The sequence below is a fragment of the Chiloscyllium plagiosum genome, unplaced genomic scaffold (assembly GCF_037043375.1).
Source record: "Chiloscyllium plagiosum isolate Xiang-an unplaced genomic scaffold, Cpla_swu_hap1 HiC_scaffold_6, whole genome shotgun sequence".
Lineage (NCBI taxonomy): Eukaryota > Metazoa > Chordata > Chondrichthyes > Orectolobiformes > Hemiscylliidae > Chiloscyllium > Chiloscyllium plagiosum.
Genome location: NW_028270144.1, coordinates 930,040 through 951,908, shown reverse-complemented (window position 1 = coordinate 951,908; position 21,869 = coordinate 930,040). Strand labels below are relative to the sequence as shown.

At 45.3% G+C, this 21,869-nt stretch overlaps 1 protein-coding gene across 1 annotated transcript in view; it reads left to right on the top strand.

Moving 5' to 3' along the window:
* LOC122553907 (progesterone receptor-like) overlaps window positions 1-21,869 on the top strand; it is a 352,930-nt gene that overhangs the window by 94,651 nt on the left and 236,410 nt on the right. The window contains exon 2 of the mRNA XM_043698410.2: window positions 20,859-21,010. Coding sequence (XP_043554345.2) covers window positions 20,859-21,010 — 152 coding nt within the window. The remainder of the gene's footprint in view (window positions 1-20,858; window positions 21,011-21,869) is intronic.

Here is a 21,869-nt window from a genome sequence, read left to right as displayed (position 1 = left end):
TCCTGTTGGCACTGCTCACTGTGTGCAGCAAACAGTGTTGTTGTTGCAGTGCCAACATTAACACTCCCATCACAGCTTGCTGCGCACAGTAAGTAGTGCCGACAGTAACACCATCATCACAGCTTGCTGCGTAAAGTGACCTGTGTAAACACTAATACAACCATCGCGGCTTGCAGCACACAGTAGGGGGTGCCAACAATAACACTACCATCACAGCTTGCTGCATACAGTGAGCAGTGCCAACAGTAACACTACCACCACAGCTTGCTGCATACAGTGAGCAGTGCCAACAGTAACAATACCATCACAACTTGCTGCATACAGTGAGCAGTGCCAACAGTAACACTACCACCACAGCTTGCTGCATACAGTGAGCAGTGCCAACAGTAGCAATACCATCACAACTTGCAGCACACAGTAGGTGGTGCCAACAATAACACTACCATCACAGCTTGCTGCATACAGTGAGCAGTGCCAACAGTAACAATACCATCACAACTTGCTGCATACAGTGAGCAGTGCCAACAGTAACAATACCATCACAGCTTGCTGCATACAGTGAGCAGTGCCAACAGTAACAATACCATCACAGCTTGCTGCATACAGTGAGCAGTGCCAACAGTAACAATACCATCACAACTTGCTGCATACAGTGAGCAGTGCCAACAGTAACAATACCATCACAGCTTGCTGCATACAGTGAGCAGTGCCAACAGTAACAATACCATCACAACTTGCTGCATACAGTGAGCAGTGTCAACAGTAACAATACCATCACAGCTTGCTGCATACAGTGAGCAGTGCCAACAGTAACAATACCATCCAAGCTTGCTGCATACAGTGAGCAGTGCCAACAGTAACAATACCATCACAACTTGCTGCATACAGTGGGCAGTGCCAACAGTAACAATACCATCATAGCTTGCTGCATACAGTGGGCAGTGCCAACAGTAACAATACCATCACAGCTTGCTGCATACAGTGTGCAATGACAACAGTAACACTCCCATCACAGCTTGCTGCATACAGTGAGCAGTGCCAACAGTAACAATACCATCATAGCTTGCTGCATACAGTGAGCAGTGCCAACAGGAACACTACCACCACAGCTTGCTGCATACAGTGAGCAGTGCCAGCAGTAACACTCCCATCACAGCTTGCTGCATACAGTGAGCAGTGCCAACAGTAACAATACCACCACAGCTTGCTGCATACAGTGAGCAGTGCCAACAGTAACAATACCATCACAGCTTGCTGCATACAGTGTGCAATGCCAACAGTAACACTCCCATCACAGTTTGCTGCATACAGTGAGCAGTGCCAACAGTAACAATACCATCATAGCTTGCTGCATACAGTGGGCAGTGCCAACAGTAACAATACCATCACAGCTTGCTGCATACAGTGAGCAGTGCCAACAGTAACAATACCATCACAGCTTGCTGCATACAGTGAGCAGTGCCAACAGTAACAATACCATCACAGCTTGCTGCATACAGTGAGCAGTGCTAACAGTAACACTACCATCACAGCTTGCTGCATACAGTGAGCAGTGCCAACAATAACACTACCATCACAGCTTGCTGCATACAGTGAGCAGTGCCAACAATAACACTACCATCACAGCTTGCTGCACACAGTGAGCAGTGCCAACAGTTACACCATCATCACAGCTTGCTGCGTACAGTGACCTGTGTAAACACTAACACAACCATCGCGGCTTGCTGCACATAGTAGGTGGTGCCAACAATAACACTAACATCACAGCTTGCTGCACACAGTGAGCAGTGCCAACAGTAACACTACCATCACAGCTTGCTGCATACAGTGAGCAGTGCCAACAGTAACAATACCATCACAGCTTGCTGCATACAGTGAGCAGTGCTAACAGTAACACTACCATCACAGCTTGCTGCATACAGTGAGCAGTGCCAACAGTAACACTAACATCACAGCTTGCTGCACACAGTGAGCAGTGCCAACAAAAACACTAACGTCACAGCTTGCTGCATACAGTGAGCAGTGCCAACAATAACACTACCATCACAGCTTGCTGCATACAGTGTGCAGTGCCAACAATAACACTACCATCACAGCTTGCTGCATACAGTGAGCAGTGCCAACAGTAACAATACCATCACAGCTTGCTGCATACAGTGAGCAGTGCCAACAGTAACACTACCATCACAGCTTGCTGCACACAGTGAGCAGTGCCAACAGTAACACTACCATCACAGCTTGCTGCACACAGTGAGCACTGCCAACAGTAACACTACCACCACAGCTTGCTGCACACACTGAGCAGCACCATCAGTGGCATTGCCATCACAGTTTGCTGCATACAGTGAGCAGTGCCAACAGTAACAAGACCATCATAGATTGCTGCACACAGTGAGCAGTGCCAACAGTAACACTACCATCACAGCTTGCTGCATACAGTGGACAGTGCCAACAGGAACACTCCCATCACAGCTTACTATTGGCACTACATACTGTGTGCAGCAAGCAATGATAGTATTGTTCCTGTTGGCACTGGTCACTGTGTGCAGCAAACAGTGTTGTTATTGCAGTGCCAACTTTAACACTCACATCACAGCATGCTGCGCACAGTGACCTGTGTAAACACTAACACAACCATCACAGCTTGCTGCACACAGTAAGTGGTGCCAACAATAACACTACCATCACAGCTTGCTGCATACAGTGAGCAGTGCCAACAATAACACTACCATCACAGCTTGCTGCATACAGAGAGCAGTGCCAACAGTAACACTACCATCACAGCTTGCTGCATACAGTGAGCAGTGCCAACAATAACACTACCATCACAGCTTGCTGCATACAGAGAGCAGTGCCAACAGTAACACTACCATCACAGCTTGCTGCATACAGAGAGCAGTGCCAACAGTAACACTACCATCACAGCTTGCTGCATACAGTGAGCAGTGCCAACAATAACACTACCATCACAGCTTGCTGCATACAGTGAGCAGTGCCAACAGTAACACTACCATCACAGCTTGCTGCATACAGTGAGCAGTGCCAACAGTAACACTACCATCACAGCTTGCTGCATACAGTGAGCAGTGCCAACAGTAACACTACCCTCAAAGCTTGCTGCACACAGTGAGCAGTGCCAAAAGTAATATTAACATCACAGCTTGCTGCATACAGTGAGCAGTGCCAACAATAACACTACCATCACAACTTGCTGCATACAGTGAGCAGTGCCAACAGTAACACTACCCTCAAAGCTTGCTGCATACAGTGAGCAGTGCCAACAATAACACTACCATCACAGCTTGCTGCATACAGTGAGCAGTGCCAACAGTAACACTACCCTCAAAGCTTGCTGCACACAGTGAGCAGTGCCAAAAGTAATATTAACATCACAGCTTGCTGCATACAGTGTGCACTGCCAACAGTAACACTACCATCACAGCTTGCTGCACACAGTGAGCAGTGCCAACAGTAACACTACCATCACAGCTTGCTGCACACAGAGAGCAGTGCCAACAGTAACACTACCATCACAGCTTGCTGCATACAGTGAGCAGTGCCAACAGTAACAATACCATCACACAGCTTGGTGCATACAGTGAGCAGTGCCAACAGTAACGATACCATCACAGCTTGCTGCACACAGTGAGCAGTACCAACAGTAATATTATCATCACAGCATGCTGCGTACAGTGACCTGTGTAAACACTAACACAACCATCGCGGCCTGCTGCACACAGTAGGTAATGCCAACAGTAACAATACCATCACAGCTTGCTGCATACAGTGAGCAGTGCCAACAGTAACAATACCATCATAGCTTGCTGCATACAGTGAGTAGTGTCAACAATAATAATACCATAAAAGTTTGCTACATACAGTGAGCAGTGCCAACAGTAACATTATCATCACAGCTTGCTGCCTACAGTGAGCAGTGTAAACACTAGCAAAACCATCGTGGCTTGCTGCACACAGTAGGCAGTGCCAACAATTACACTCCCATCACAGCTTGCTGTTGGCACTACTTACTGTGTGCAGCAAGCAATGATAGTATTGTTCCTGTTGGCATTGCTCACTGTGTGCAGCAAACAGTGTTGTTATTGCAGTGCCACCTTTAACACACCCATCACAGCTTGCTGCGCACAGTAAGTAGTGCCAACACTAAAACTAGCATCACATGTTGCTTCACACAGTGACCAGTACCAGCGGTAACACTACCATCACAGCATGTTGCATACAGTGACTAGTGCCAACAGTAACACAACCATCACAACTTGCTGCATACAGTGGGCAGTGCCAACAGTAACACATGTGAGATGGCATGGTGGCTCAGTGGTTAGCACTGCTGCCTCACAGCACCAGGGACCTGGGTTCGATTCCTGCCTTGGGCAACTGTCTGTGTGGAGTTTGCACATTCTCCCCCTGTCTGCATGGGTTTCCTCCCACAGTCTAAAAAGTGCAGGTTAGGTGAATTGGCCAGGCTAAATTGCCCCTAGTGTTAGGTGCACCAGTCAAGGGTAAATACAGGATTGGGGAACAAGTGTGGGTGGGTTACTCTTCGGAGGGTTTGTGTGGACTTGTTGGCTGAAAGGCCTGTTAAGATTAGGGAATCTAATCTAAACCAAGCAAGATGTCTTCTCCTCAAAGCTAAGGGGCCAAAAGGGTACATTGCTTTCAAAGCTGTAAGTTGACTTTTTCGTGGGCGGCACGGTGGCACAGTGGTTAGCACAGCTGCCTCACAGCGCCAGAGACCCGGGTTCAATTCCCACCTCAGGCGACTGCCTGTGTGGAGTTTGCACGTTCTCCCCGTGTCTGCGTGGGTTTCCTCCGGGTGCTCCGGTTTCCTCCCACAGTCCAAAGATGTGCAGACCAGGTGAATTGGCCATGCTAAATTGCCCGTAGTGTTAGGTAAGGGGTAAATGTAGGGATATGGGTGGGTTGCGTTTCGGCGGTCAGTGTGGACTTGTTGGGCCGAAGGGCCTGTTTCCACACTGTAATCTAATCTAATCTAATCTAATCTAAAAACCATCACAGCTTGCTGCATACAGTGGGCAGTGCCAACAGTAACACTGCCATCACAGCTTGCTGCATACAGTGAGCAGTACCAACAGTAACAATACCAACACAGCTTACCGTTGGCACTACATACTGTGTGCAGCAAGCAATGATAGTATTGTTCCTGTTGGCACTGCTCACTGTGTGCAGCAAACAGTGTTGTTGTTGCAGTGCCAACATTAACAGTCCCATCACAGCTTGCTGCGCACAGTAAGTAGTGCCGACAGTAACACCATCATCACAGCTTGCTGCGTACAGTGACCTGTGTAAACACTAACACAACCATCGCGGCTTGCAGCACACAGTAGGGGGTGCCAACAATAACACTACCATCACAGCTTGCTGCATACAGTGAGCAGTGCCAACAGTAACAATACCATCACAGCTTGCTGCATACAGTGAGCAGTGCCAACAGTAACAATACCATCACAGCTTGCTGCATACAGTGAGCAGTGCCAACAGTAACACTACCATCACAACTTGCTGCATACAGTGAGCAGTGCCAACAGTAACAATACCATCACAGCTTGCTGCATACAGTGAGCAGTGCCAACAGTAACAATACCATCACACAGCTTGGTGCATACAGTGAGCAGTGCCAACAGTAACAATACCATCACAGCTTGCTGCATACAGTGAGCAGTGCCAACAGTAACAATACCATCACAACTTGCTGCATACAGTGAGCAGTGCCAACAGTAACAATACCATCACAGCTTGCTGCCAACAGTGAGCAGTGCCAACAGTAACAATACCATCACACAGCTTGGTGCATACAGTGAGCAGTGCCAACAGTAACAATACCATCACAGCTTGCTGCATACAGTGAGCAGTGCCAACAGTAACAATACCATCACAACTTGCTGCATACAGTGAGCAGTGCCAACAGTAACAATACCATCACAGCTTGCTGCATTCAGTGAGCAGTGCCAACAGTAACAATACCATCACAGCTTGCTGCATACAGTGAGCAGTGCCAACAGTAACAATACCATCACAACTTGCTGCATACAGTGAGCAGTGCCAACAGTAACAATACCATCACAGCTTGCTGCATACAGTGAGCAGTGCCAACAGTAACAATACCATCACAGCTTGCTGCATACAGTGAGCAGTGCCAACAATAACACTACCATCACAGCTTGCTGCATACAGTGAGCAGTGCCAACAGTAACAATACCATCATAGCTTGCTGCATACAGTGGGCAGTGCCAACAGTAACAATACCATCACAGCTTGCTGCATACAGTGTGCAATGCCAACAGTAACACTCCCATCACAGCTTGCTGCATACAGTGAGCAGTGCCAACAGTAACAATACCATCATAGCTTGCTGCAGACAGTGGGCAGTGCCAACAGTAACAATACCATCACAGCTTGCTGCATACAGTGAGCAGTGCCAACAGTAACAATACCATCACAGCTTGCTGCATACAGTGAGCAGTGCCAACAGTAACAATACCATCACAGCTTGCTGCATACAGTGAGCAGTCCATCAGTAACACTACCATCACAGCTTGCTGCATACAGTGAGCAGTCCATCAGTAACACTACCATCACAGCTTGCTGCATACAGTGAGCAGTGCCAACAGTAACGATACCATCACAGCTTGCTGCATACAGTGAGCAGTCCATCAGTAACACTACCATCACAGCTTGCTGCATACAGTGAGCAGTGCCAACAGTAACACTACCATCACAGCTTGCTGCATACAGTGAGCAGTGCCAACAGTAACAATACCATCACAGCTTGCTGCATACAGTGAGCAGTGCCAACAGTAACACTACCATCACAGCTTGCTGCATACAGTGAGCAGTGCCAACAATAACACTACCATCACAGCTTGCTGCATACAGTGAGCAGTGCCAACAGTAACACTACCATCACAGCTTGCTGCACACAGTGAGCAGTGCCAACAGTTACACCATCATCACAGCTTGCTGCGTACAGTGACCTGTGTAAACACTAATACAACCATCGCGGCTTGCTGCACACAGTAGGTGGTGCCAACAATAACACTACCATCACAGCTTGCTGCACACAGTGAGCAGTGCCAACAAAAACACTAACATCACAGCTTGCTGCATACAGTGAGCAGTGCCAACAATAACACTACCATCACAGCTTGCTGCATACAGTGTGCAGTGCCAACAATAACACTACCATCACAGCTTGCTGCATACAGTGAGCAGTGCCAACAGTAACACTACCATCACAGCTTGCTGCATACAGTGAGCAGTGCCAACAGTAACACTACCATCACAGCTTGCTGCATACAGTGAGCAGTGCCAACAGTAACACTACCATCACAGCTTGCTGCATACAGTGAGCAGTGCCAACAATAACACTACCATCACAGCTTGCTGCATACAGTGAGCAGTGCCAACAGTAACACTACCATCACAGCTTGCTGCACACAGTGAGCATTGCCAACAGTAACACTCCCATCACAGCTTGCTGCACACAGTGAGCACTGCCAACAGTAACACTACCATCACAGCTTGCTGCACACAGTGAGCACTGCCAACAGTAACACTACCATCACAGCTTGCTGCATACAGTGAGCAGCACCATCATTGGCATTACCATCACAGCTTGCAGCACACAGTCAGCAGTGCCAACAGTAACAAGACCATCATAGCTTGCTGCACACAGTGAGCAGTGCCAACAGTAACACTACCATCACAGCTTGCTGCATACAGTGGACAGTGCCAACAGGAACACTCCCATCACAGCTTATTATTGGCACTACATACTGTGTGCAGCAAGCAATGATAGTATTGTTCCTGTTGGCACTGGTCACTGTGTGCAGCAAACAGTGTTGTTATTGCAGTGCCAACTTTAACACTCACATCACAGCATGCTGCGTACAGTGACCTGTGTAAACACTAACACAACCATCACAGCTTGCTGCACACAGTAGGTGGTGCCAACAATAACACTACCATCACAGCTTGCTGCATACAGTGAGCAGTGCCAAAAGTAACACTACCACCACAGCTTGCTGCATACAGTGAGCAGTGCCAACAATAACACTACCATCACAGCTTGCTGCATTCAGAGAGCAGTGCCAACAGTAACACTACCATCACAGCTTGCTGCATACAGTGAGCAGTGCCAACAATAACACTACCATCACAGCTTGCTGCATTCAGAAAGCAGTGCCAACAGTAACACTACCATCACAGCTTGCTGCATACAGTGAGCAGTGCCAACAGTAACACTACCATCACAGCTTGCCTCACACAGTGAGCAGTGCCAACAGTAACACTACCATCACAGCTTGCTGCATACAGTGAGCAGTGCCAACAATAACACTACCATCACAGCTTGCTGCATACAGTGTGCAATGCCAACAGTAACACTCCCATCACAGCTTGCTGCATACAGTGAGCAGTGCCAACAGTAACAATACCATCATAGCTTGCTGCAGACAGTGGGCAGTGCCAACAGTAACAATACCATCACAGCTTGCTGCATACAGTGAGCAGTGCCAACAGTAACAATACCATCACAGCTTGCTGCATACAGTGAGCAGTGCCAACAGTAACAATACCATCACAGCTTGCTGCATACAGTGAGCAGTGCCAACAGTAACAATACCATCATAGCATGCTGCATACAGTGGGCAGTGCCAACAGTAACAATACCATCACAGCTTGCTGCATACAGTGAGCAGTGCCAACAGTAACACTACCATCACAGCTTGCTGCATACAGTGAGCAGTGCCAACAATAACACTAACATCACAGCTTGCTGCATACATTGAGCAGTGCCAACAATAACACTACCATCACAGCTTGCTGCATACAGTGGGCAGTGCCAACAGTAACAATACCATCACAGCTTGCTGCATACAGTGAGCAGTGCCAACAGTAACACTACCATCACAGCTTGCTGCATACAGTGAGCAGTGCCAACAATAACACTAACATCACAGCTTGCTGCATACAGTGAGCAGTGCCAACAGTAACAATACCATCATAGCTTGCTGCATACAGTGGGCAGTGCCAACAGTAACAATACCATCACAGCTTGCTGCATACAGTGAGCAGTGCCAACAGTAACAATACCATCACAGCTTGCTGCATACAGTGAGCAGTGCCAACAGTAACAATACCATCATAGCTTGCTGCATACAGTGGGCAGTGCCAACAGTAACAATACCATCACAGCTTGCTGCATACAGTGAGCAGTGCCAACAATAACAATACCATCACAGCTTGCTGCATACAGTGAGCAGTGCTAACAGTAACAATACCATCACAGCTTGCTGTATACAGTGAGCAGTGCTAACAGTAACACTACCATCACAGCTTGCTGCATACAGTGAGCAGTGCTAACAGTAACACTACCATCACAGCTTGCTGCATACAGTGGGCAGTGCCAACAATAACACTACCATCACAGCTTGCTGCATACAGTGAGCAGTGCCAACAGTAACACTACCATCACAGCTTGCTGCACACAGTGAGCAGTGCCAACAGTTACACCATCATCACAGCTTGCTGCGTACAGTGACCTGTGTAAACACTAATACAACCATCGCGGCTTGCTGCATACAGTGGGCAGTGCCAACAGTAACACATGTGAGATGGCATGGTGGCTCAGTGGTTAGCACTGCTGCCTCACAGCACCAGGGACCTGGGTTCGATTCCTGCCTTGGGCAACTGTCTGTGTGGAGTTTGCACATTCTCCCCCTGTCTGCATGGGTTTCCTCCCACAGTCTAAAAAGTGCAGGTTAGGTGAATTGGCCAGGCTAAATTGCCCCTAGTGTTAGGTGCACCAGTCAAGGGTAAATACAGGATTGGGGAACAAGTGTGGGTGGGTTACTCTTCGGAGGGTTTGTGTGGACTTGTTGGCTGAAAGGCCTGTTAAGATTAGGGAATCTAATCTAAACCAAGCAAGATGTCTTCTCCTCAAAGCTAAGGGGCCAAAAGGGTACATTGCTTTCAAAGCTGTAAGTTGACTTTTTCGTGGGCGGCACGGTGGCACAGTGGTTAGCACAGCTGCCTCACAGCGCCAGAGACCTGGGTTCAATTCCCACCTCAGGCGACTGCCTGTGTGGAGTTTGCACGTTCTCCCCGTGTCTGCGTGGGTTTCCTCCGGGTGCTCCGGTTTCCTCCCACAGTCCAAAGATGTGCAGGCCAGGTGAATTGGCCATGCTAAATTGCCCGTAGTGTTAGGTAAGGGGTAAATGTAGGATATGGGTGGGTTGCGCTTCGGCGGTCAGTGTGGACTTGTTGGGCCGAAGGGCCTGTTTCCACACTGTAATCTAATCTAATCTAATCTAATATAAAAACCATCACAGCTTGCTGCACACAGTGAGCAGTACCAACAGTAACACTATCATCACAGCTTGCTGCGTACAGTGACCTGTGTAAACACTAACACAACCATCGCGGCTTGCTGCACACAGTAGGTAATGCCAACAGTAATATTACCACCACAGCTTGCTGCATACAGTGAGCAGTGCCAACAGTAACAATACCATCACAGCTTGCTGCATACAGTCAGCAGTGCCAACAGTAACAATACCATCACAGCTTGCTGCACACAGTGAGCAGTGCCAACAGTAACATTACCATCACAGCTTGCTGCATACAGTGAGCAGTGCCAACAGTAACAATACCATCACAGCTTGCTGCACACAGTGAGCAGTGCCAACAGTAACATTACCATCACAGCTTGCTGCATACAGTGAGCAGTGCCAACAGTAACAATACCATCACAGCTTGCTGCATACAGTGAGCAGTGCCAACAGTAACAATACCATCACAGTTTGCTGCACACAGTGGGAAGTGCCAACAGTAACTCTCCCATCACAGCTTGCTGTTGGCACTACTTACTGTGTGCAGCAAGCAATGATAGTATTGTTCCTGTTGGCACTGGTCACTGTGTGCAGCAAACAGTGTTGTTATTGCAGTGCCACCTTTAACACACCCATCACAGCTTGCTGCGCACAGTAAGTAGTGCCAACCGTAACACTCCGATTACAGCTTGCTGCACACAATGAGCAGTGCCAACACTAAATCCAGCATCACATGTTGCTGCACACTGTGAGCAGTACCAGTGGCAACACTATCATCACAGCTTGCTGCACCCTCTTGATTGAGCATCTGCCAACTCCTCAATGCATTTTCAACACAGTTGTGGTGTACAGTTGCCACCAGAAAGTCACGCTTGCTTTTAAACATTATTGACGATCGTTCCGTGCTTTCACGCTGAATGAAGAAAAGTATTATAAAGAAACTAAAAGCATAAATATTTTGCTTCTCCTTGTCACAATGTCATTGAGAGCACTAAAACGGAATAGGATGGAGGAACATGGAGACGAATGATTATTTACAGTGGTAAGGGAATGTTGAGATTAGTGAGTGGGTAGGTAACAGTGAGAATAGTGAGTGGCTATGTAAGACTGAGAATAGTGAGTGGGTACATAACAGTGGGAATGGTGAGTGAGTGGGTAACAATGAGAATAGTGAGTGGGTGGGTAACATTGGGAATGTTGAGTGTGTGGGTAACAGTGAGAACAGTGAGTGGGAAGGTAGCAGTGATAATAGTGAGTAGGCATGTAACAGTGAGAATGGTGAGTGGGTGGGTAACAGTGAGAATAGTGAATGTGTCTGTAACAGTGAGAATGGTGAGTGGATAGGTAACAGTGAGAATAGTGAGTGGGGGCGTAACAGTGAGAATAGTGAGTTGGTAGGTAACAGTGAGAATAGTGAATGCGTATGTAACAGTGGGAATGGTGAATGGGTATGGAACAGGGAGAATATTGAGTGGGTATGTAACAGTGAGAATGGTGAGTGGGTGGGTAACAGTGAGAATGGTGAATGGGTGGCAAACAGTGAGAATAGTGAGTGGGTATGTAACAGTGAGAATGGTGAGTGGGTGGGTAACAGTGAGAATGGTGAATGGGTGGCAAACAGTGAGAATAGTGAGTGGGTGGGTAACAATGAGAATGGTGAGTGGGTGGGTAACAGTGAGAATAGTGAGTGGGTATGTAACAGTGAGAATGGTGAGTAGATATGTAACAGTGAGAATGGTGGGTAGATATGTAACAGTGAGAATGGTGGGTAGATATGTAACAGTGAGAATGGTGAATGGGTGGCAAACAGTGAGAATAGTGAGTGGGTGGGTAACAATGAGAATGGTGAGTGGGTATGTAACAGTGAGAATGGTGAGTGGGTGGGTAACAGTGAGAATGGTGAATGGGTGGCAAACAGTGAGAATAGTGAGTGGGTGGGTAACAATGAGAATGGTGAGTGGGTGGGTAACAGTGAGAATAGTGAGTGGGTATGTAACAGTGAGAATGGTGAGTAGATATGTAACAGTGAGAATGGTGGGTAGATATGTAACAGTGAGAATGGTGGGTAGATATGTAACAGTGAGAATGGTGAGTAGATATGTAACAGTGAGAATGGTGGGTAGATATGTAACAGTGAGAATGGTGAGTAGATATGTAACAGTGAGAATGGTGGGTAGATATGTAACAGTGAGAATGGTGAGTAGATATGTAACAGTGAGAATGGTGGGTAGATATGTAACAGTGAGAATGGTGAGTAGATATGTAACAGTGAGAATGGTGGGTAGATATGTAACAGTGAGAATAGTGAGTGGGTATGTAACAGTGAGAATGGTGGGTAGATATGTAACAGTGAGAATGGTGGGTAGATATGTAACAGTGAGAATGGTGGGTAGATATGTAACAGTGAGAATGGTGGGTAGATATGTAACAGTGGCAACATGAACTGGCAGGACTTAGTGAAATGAGGACTGAATAAACAGGGAGATAGAAAAGTGTCAGATTCATTTGGCTGTTACTTCTTATTTTCAATAGCTAGAGTTATTTTCCTGTTGAATTGGACTATTATGAATACTGAGTGCTCCTTCAAACTCTAAAAAACCGAGCATGATGGGCTACGATAGCCTCGTGATTTAGAACTGGGATATTCATACCTTGTACTATCAATCTTTCTCTTTCTGATTCCCATGCATGTCTGTTCCTGATTAGCTGAAAGTTTATGATGCATTCTTGCACCCGTTTATTTGGTAGACAAATATCGTTATTGGAAGTACATCAATACTGACTGTTATTTGTTGATTAGTTGTCTATTAAAACTTTACAACATGTTACAAAAACTTGTATTCCAACATTCAATAAATGATCAAGAAATCAGAGAAAGCAAGAATTTGTAATTTCTATGAAAATGGAATTATATCCCAATAATTACTGAATCCAATAAAATAAAGTGACTTCTATAGGTTTCAAAACCCTGTGATCTGATTGATTCACCTGTCATTACATGACAAAATATATTATCTCTGAAAATTAAGGCTCAAAGCCTAATGAATGTAGAACTCTGTCTTAATTATGGCTGAAAATGTGTTGCTGGAAAAGTGCAACAGGTCAGGCAGCATCCAAGGAGCAGGAGAATCGACGTTTCAGCATGAGCCCTTCTTCAGGAATGGTTTCGGGCTCATGCCCGAAATGTCGATTCTCCTGCTCCTTGGATGCTGCCTGACCTGCTGCGCTTTTCCAGCAACACATTTTCAGCTCTGATCTCCAGCATCTGCAGACCTCACTTTCTCCTCTGTCTTAATTATATAAAGTTGAAAAATTTCTGTCCAGAGGAGTTTTCAGCTTGGAACATGTAAAACTTTATCTCAAATTAACTTCCATTTTCATAACGTTTCTTAACCTAAAGTTCAAAAAACACAAGTGTTCTAAAACAGATAAGGGTGGAATGCAGGAACTCTGATTGTACGTAAGGATGTCGATGTACTAGACTTGGTTTCTTTGTAAAGTAATATACAATGCCTTTACGCTACTCTTCACAAGATGTCATCATAACAGAAAACATGATGCAAAACTCTACTTACTTTGTTTCCATCTGTGCCTCTCAAATATGTCCTTTTTGTGAGTGTTATGCATGATCAGTCAAGTCCTTCATAGTGAAAATTATTTCCCAAGAGTATCTCTATCCCCTGACTCAGTACCTCACTGCCACTTAGCAGTTTTCAGCTAATCTCCATGTATTCCATACTGTATTGTTGCCAACATGTCAGTAGTACAGATTAATATTTGATCCGAGTTTGTGTCATGGCAGATGAACTTTTTTTTTTAAACGATACACTGTATCCTTCCTTCAGTAAAATACAGAGATTTCTCTGTTCATGAGATCCCATGATTTGCCTTTGGAATTTACTGTTTCTGTTTTCTAATACTTAAGTTGAAACATAAATAGAAAGTTCATGTAAAAATTAATTTTCAAGTGGTAGGAAGTACCGGTTCATCTGAACCAAAACATGTCTAATGTGAGACTTAGCAAAGGGAAAAAAAAATTCATGTTTATTAACTGATTAGTTCACACTCAGACACATTGGGTGGGATGTTATGGAAGTGATGGGTATCACATTTGCCGATGAGAACTCTGTAATACCTCCTTTGAGGAATGTCTTGCACGTACTGCGCCAACAGCAACATGAGAGGCAAACAGCAGTCTTTAGCATCATAGAGTCCTTACCATGTGGAAGCAGGCCATTCAGCTCATTGAGTCTACACTGACTCTGTAAAGAGTGTCCCAACCAAATCTACCCCATCGCTGCAACTCTGCATTATCCACCTAATCCACCTTACCTCCACATCCCTGAGCACTATGGGCTCTTTAGCACGGCCAATCCACCTGACCTGCACATCTTTGGACTGTGGGAGGAAACCAGAGCACCTGGAGGAAACCCACACAACCACAGAGAGAATGTGCAAAATCCACAGGGACAGTCATCTGAGGCTGGAATCTAATCCAGGATCCCGGCACCATGAGGCAGCAGTGTTAACCATTGAGTCACGGTGCCACCCCAGGATCAAGGGGTACCAGGGGGGGAGCAGAATCAAAAAGTGTGGTACAGAAAAAGCACAGTCGGTCAGGCAGCATCTAAGGAGCAGGGGAGTTGACTTTCCGAGCATGAGAATTTCATCAGATCAGCCTGATCGGCTGTGCTTTTCCAGCACCACACGTTTTGACTCTGATCTCCAGCATCTGCAGTCCTCACTTTCACCAAGGAACAGAAGTTCTGTCTGTCACAAATTCCCAGCAATTCTTTGGTTCTCCACAGTGTCACTGGCAAAAAGGGGGGCTGCAAGTCGTATGACACCCATCAGGCATTTGATTAAAGTGGGGTTGAGGCACAGGTGCGTGATGGTAGAGAAGGAATCATGTGTGGAGATGTGGGGGTTGGGGGGGGGCAGCGATGGCACTCAGCAAGCTCCCCACTTCCTGAGCTCCTGTGATTACTCACTGGGTTCCTTTGAAAGATGGACCCATCACGTACCCTGAGCCAATAAAGACCCACTGTTTCTCATGATCCCACATGTTGAATGCTCTGTCACCAATTGGGCTAATTCCACTTGCACAAGATGAAACCTTTCAAAGGTATCAATTGGTCACTTCCATGCCCCAATGAGGGTACCAAAGTTATCCAAAGGTGAAGGCAGTGTGGTCTTCACTTGCCACCCTTTCACATCATTAAAAACCCTCTCACCACAACCAAATCACAAAGTTTCACCCATTACATAACATCACCTAACTCATGAACAGTGAATTCTTATTAAATATCAAAATATCTGGATTCATTTTAACTAGTGCACTGCTCCCGTCTAGCTGCTTTTAACAGATTCCCATGAGAAACAAAGGAGGCAAAATTGGATAACTCCTGAAACTGATGCAGGGATCACAATGTACAATTAACCTGCAACTATTCAGAGTGAGGCAGGCAGCTGGCAAACTCAGTGCTGCCCACTCATACTAATGACTGTGGCAAGCAGCCCGGTGCTGAACGTGTTGTTGGGTAGTTGTATGCATCAACATGAGGCCTGAGTTTGCGAGAGGTTAACACCGTGTAAAGTGAGTCCATTCTACTTAAAGCCAAACTGCACCTTTTAGAGACGAGATGCATTCTGACTGCAGCATGGGATATCATTTTGTTTTAAGAAGAATAGAAGACAGGCAAGGAATGACAAAAATGGGGCAACAGACCAACGATCCCTCTCCAATGTTCTTGCATATGGCTCAGGAGGAGAGGGTTTATCTTCCTTCAGGAAACCAAAATATCTTCAGGACACACTGAGAAGGCTGACCATTACAGCTAATCCTTCCAGCGTAGCCCCAGGACCTAAAGGATATACTGATGTGGAGGAGCTGGTGTTGGATTGGGGTAGACAAAGTTAAAACTCACACAGCACCAAGTTTTAGTCCAACAGGTTTATTTGGAAGCATTAGCTTTCAGAGCGCTGCTCCTTCAGGTTTGGATTATAACCTGGTGTTTTGTTATTTCTAACTTTGTACTGAAATAAGCTTAGAGACCTCATTTGTGGTTAAGATCAGTGCATGTGATCTTAACAATCCATAATTTACATAACCAACTTCCCACATGGCTCCATTCATCATACTCTATTCACTCATTTATAACTAATCTTCACTGACCGTGACTCATGCCTCATTTTCATAGCTTTGTCATACCCTCCCACATCGTGCACTGTTGTAATCCATTATCAGATATTCAGCTCTGGTAGACGTATCTCCAAGAATATTGCGACACATTCATTGATTCACTGCCCCCCTCCATCCCTTTCCCAAGATATGGTGACCCAGAATGTGCAGCATTGGTATCTGGTCAGGGAGGAGTGGAGAAGGGAAGGCAAGGAGAACCTTGGCTCGATGTCTTATCCAACGGGGAGTCATGTTTCTTTCATCGTGAGTTCAGCTGCCCCTAAGGCAGTGGTCAGAACACAAACTGAAATCATTGAGATTGATACGGTACGTCAAAATCTCATCTTTATTCTGCAATCTGTTATGACTTACAATTGCAGGCTCTTGCCTTAATATCACATTCCCTCATCACAACTGTGGCCTCTGCCTCTGCTCTCAGATCCCCCTAGTCCAGGCAGTTGTACTGGAGGCTGAAGGCCTGAATGAAGAAGAAACTGATTAAAAAAAAGAACACTATTACTCAATTAAATACTCAGTCAGTGAATATTGTCACTGCGTGTGTTAGATTAGATTACATTACATTACAATGTGGAAACAGGCCCTTCGGCCCAACAAGTCCACACCGACCCGCCGAAGCGCAACCCACCCATACTCCTACATTTACCCCTTACCTAACACTACGGGCAATTTAGCATGGCCAATTCACCTGACCTGCACATCTTTGGACTGTGGGAGGAAACCGGAGCACCCGGAGGAAACCCACGCAGACACGGGGAGAACGTGCAAACTCCACACAGTCAGTCGCCTGAGGCGGGAATTGAACCCGGGTCTCTGGCGCTGTGAGGCAGCAGTGCTAACCACTGTGCCACCGTGCCGCCCACTAGAGATAGCATTTACATTTGGCACATCTCACAGCAGGATTCCCAATAACCAGGGCAGTGGGAAAGGCCATGGATTCCTAAGGAAGGGCTTTTGCCTGAAACATTGATTCTCCTGCTCCTCGAATGCTACCTGACTTGCTGTGCTTTTCCAGCACCACACTCTCGACTCTAATCTCCATCATCTTCAGTCCTCACTTTTGCCAAGGCCATGCATGTGTCAACTTCCCAGAATGTAAAACTGCACATGAGTTCAACTGCAGAGGCCTCCCATCAGGATGTTGATTCGGTGGCATCCTGACAATGGCTGAGGTAGGCAGACACAGAAATGTATGATACTTTTTGATGGGCCTCCAGCTGTCACTGTCAAGGAATGGGGAAGAGTCTGGCTTCAGCTTGACACATGGTTTTGCACAGGGACTTGGTGCCCATCCTTTCCTGCCACTTTCAGGAGAACACTTGCAGAATAGCAATATCACAGCTTCCATTGCCACACAGGCAGAAGCAACCTAATGTTAGAGTTCGGCAATGAAAGCTCAGACTCGGGTGATGAAACCTTTGTTTGTTGCCATGTCAGTGCAACATAATAGGATGCAGCTTCATTCTGTCCAGCCCAGTGTGAGGAGAGGTTTCTAGCAATCTCCTCTAATAGATTACAGTAGCGCCTCGACATACGAATGACCCCGTTCACGAACAAATCGGTTTACAAACAGGATTGTATGTAAAATTTTGCTTCAACGTAAGTACGAAATTCAAGGTATGAACGCAAAAGGCCCGTGTGTGACCACATGGTTTCATTGTCATTGTTCTGCTTTGCTACGCGCGCTTTGAATATCCAAACAATGGGAAAATTGATTCAGTTTGCGAACCGGGTCCCGGAAAGGATTAAGTTCATAAGTCAAGGCGCTACTGTATTTAGGATTTCTGAGTTACTTCCACTTGGGGAAGTGGAAGGAACTCCACTCTGCATGGACATTTTGTGTTCCCTCATGTCCAGCACTGGGCCATCATTGTAGCCTCTGCCTCTCAACCAAGCAGTACCAAGTGCTGTACCCAAATGCAGGTGGTGCAGGTAAAGCCAAGCCCAGGAAGCCAAGAGCTGCACTGGGTTATCCTTTAATTCTCTTGTTGCAGGAACATCTGTGAATAGTGGCAGCCTTTGGCCAGCCATTCTGCAGCTACTGAGCTACCAGTGTGTAGGAAAACAAGTCCAGGCAAGAATAATTGCAAGTCAAGCACCACAATAAAGTGATCAATTGCTTATTATAAAGAATATTAGATGTTTGAGAATTTTGAATTTGAATGGTTGTTATGGCTTTTATTTGAGTGTTGTCAGAAGCACATTGGAATGGTTCCTAACAGGTTGGTGGTATATATGGGTGGGACTGTTGTACACTGGGAACTGAGACTGTAGTAATGGGAATCCAGATTGAATGAAGTGCTCATGACTTCTCGTCTGGAATGTGGATGTGCTGCCTGCAACATTCCTTCCTTCTCTTTCTGAGCTCTTCACTGAACCCCTGGTTATAAAAGCTGTACCATTACAATTGTGAAATTGGGGAGGACGCTGGACACCACCACAAAATAAGGTCACCTGCTACAGAGAGGACTGCAGGGTTCCTCCTGGAGCCGCTAACAATGGAAGCATAGCTTCAGTTGCTCCATGATGCTCTTTAGAGCAGCTTGATTCCCATCGTTACAGATCCTGGCCAGGAATGGTGGATTGCAGATGGGATCACTACCCAGGTGTCAAGCAAATAACCCTGGTCACCCAGTAGTGGCCCTTCAGCTGGGAATGGCGGTGAAAGCTTCTCTGATCAGCAGACTGTCACCAGATGGATGATGCTTCATTGTTGCTAAAAATGAGAATTGAACAGCATGATGTGCTGAGTATAAATAAACAGCAAAACCACATTGTAAGCTTTTACAGTTGACATCCATCTTCGCACCATGATGTGATGTCCACAAAACCCGACAGGTGTGTTCAGTGGCTCTCGGTACCAAAGCATACCATTGTGACAGAGCCACATACACACTCTACTGTTTCAATTAGTTCAGAGAGAAGCCAATGAAGGCAACTTTCCTGTCGGATGGAGGCTCCATCAGTGTCTCTGACTGAACAATGCACAGACAACAAGTGTATGGTGGCTTGTTCCAGAGCCTGGGACAATACTGTGATAAAAACAACTAAGGGCCATGGGCACCATGTCAGTCGGTGAAATTGATATCCTCAGGCTGTTCTGAGGCAACAAGTCTAGTTACAATAAATATACAGTTCTGAATTTCAGGCATTGAACACATTGTTCCTGAAGGAAGAAAATGTTCTCTCGGGAAGACTGTCCTGATGGGAACCCCATTCTCCTTATGTCTCCTCCCTCACTGAGCCATTTAACCCCTAATTTGTTACCCCTGCACTACCACGCCTTCACGTTGCAGGCTAAGGAGCATTCCACTGATAGCTGACATTGCTGAAATAAATGATGTGCTCAAGGACTTTGTGGTCACAGGAATGGTTTCCCTTCAAGTAGCATTTTGCCCTGAGAGTTTTCTAATTGGGAGGGTGTATTCAGCACCTGAATAAACTCAGCCATTTAGTAGAAAGTAAACAGCAAATTTTTGATTATTTCTTTATACTTTACTACTGTGTATCCTCAAAACAAGACATTAACTCAAATGGTGACATCCACATTGGCAGGTTTGACATCAGTTCAGCATGAGGCTTGATTGACTACATTTTGCCTATTCTGCTTATTTCTGATGATCGCACAGAACGCTATTACACTCAGCAGAAAGCGTTTGCCACAGGAAGTGAAAGGAAGTAGTGGGAACCCTACCTTGCTGGAAAACTGGCACCCCCATAGCATCAAGACCACCCTTGCTGTAGAGCAGAATTTTGTGATTAAGATAGTAAATGCTGGATGACTTGAACAGATTGTTATTAATCAGTTTTTACCTCCTAGCTCTGTTACTCGTGTGGCCAACATAATAAATTCACATTATCCCAATAATAATTGCAATTACTGGATCAGAAATGCCATCAAAGATATTACTTGTTTTTCCACCATTGCACAGCCATGAAACGAAAAGCCTTAATTGGCACTAGCCAGAAGACAGATTAATAAAATCAGATACCATTCATTGCAAACATGGGCTTCAAGAGAAAATCTGCCAATTAGTGATTTTTGTTAACTAAAAAAGTGCAGTTTTACAAGAGTCAATGAGATCAGCAAAATATTCACATTAAAAGTGAAATTATTCATTACAAATATACAATCGAATGTAACTAATATTTTACATATAGAGAGTAATGTGATGCAAGATTGGTGAAACTTCACCATAGATGGATGTAAAACCTTTAGCTGATGTTTTGTTGTAATTATTTTTAATGGTGTGTCAATTTATTTTGAAATCCATTCCTTTCTTTTTTTAAAGACCAGAGAATGGAAGGGGCCACATGTCTCACTTTGCCCCAGGTCTGAGTCTGCAGAAACTCTGTCTGATCTGCGGAGATGAAGCCTCAGGATGTCACTATGGAGTCCTTACATGTGGAAGTTGCAAGGTTTTCTTCAAGAGGGCTGTTGAAGGTAGAACTCCTTCTTTAATATCAATTAACTTTTATGCTATTCTGTATTTTGCCAAGTAGCAAGTTTGTGCAAATCTGCTCATTTTATTCAAGACATTATATTTGCATATCCATTGATATTATATTATATACATTATGTTTGCTAATCCATTGATCCACATATTTTGAACGTGCTCATGTTGAAGTTTCATAGAATACACATTGGCATATGTTGGAAAGAATTTTCAAAACAGCCACAGAAAGGATTAAATCCTCATCCTCTAGAATTTAGACTTCCTTCCAATCAGGTATTCAGTACAAAATACACAGTTTCTGTGCTGTGATGACACTTATATTTAATATTTCATGGAAGACTTAGATCTTGAAGGACTACAGTTAGTGGATTATATCAGAATTTGTGCAAACATTTCGAATGGTTTCTTTAAAAATTAAGGTTGTTGAAAGGTGGACATTGGGAATTGTTTTTAACAAGTTTTCCTAGAAATCACATGTTTGTTGATTACTGTGAGCTTTGCTATTGTGGCTGTTTGAAAATGACGAGATGGAGAGTATCTTGTTTGATGTGATCCTTAGTTGGGGAATGTGAAAAGGAAACTCTCTTGTTGAGTTCAGGGTGAAACCTAATTCCTCTTTAGAGAGACTGATTGAGGAACATCTCAACATTGTGTTCATGTCAATAAGACTCCAGAGACAACCATGGATGATTGGTGATGTAAGCACACAAACAAGAACATTAAAGCAACAGATTTTGGAATATTCTATGCTTTACCCTTTTTGTCCTCAACAATAATCCATTAGCCGGTGGGTTTTTTCTCACTTTAGCTGCTGTGTGTTTTGGGGATATTGAGAAGGATAAAAGC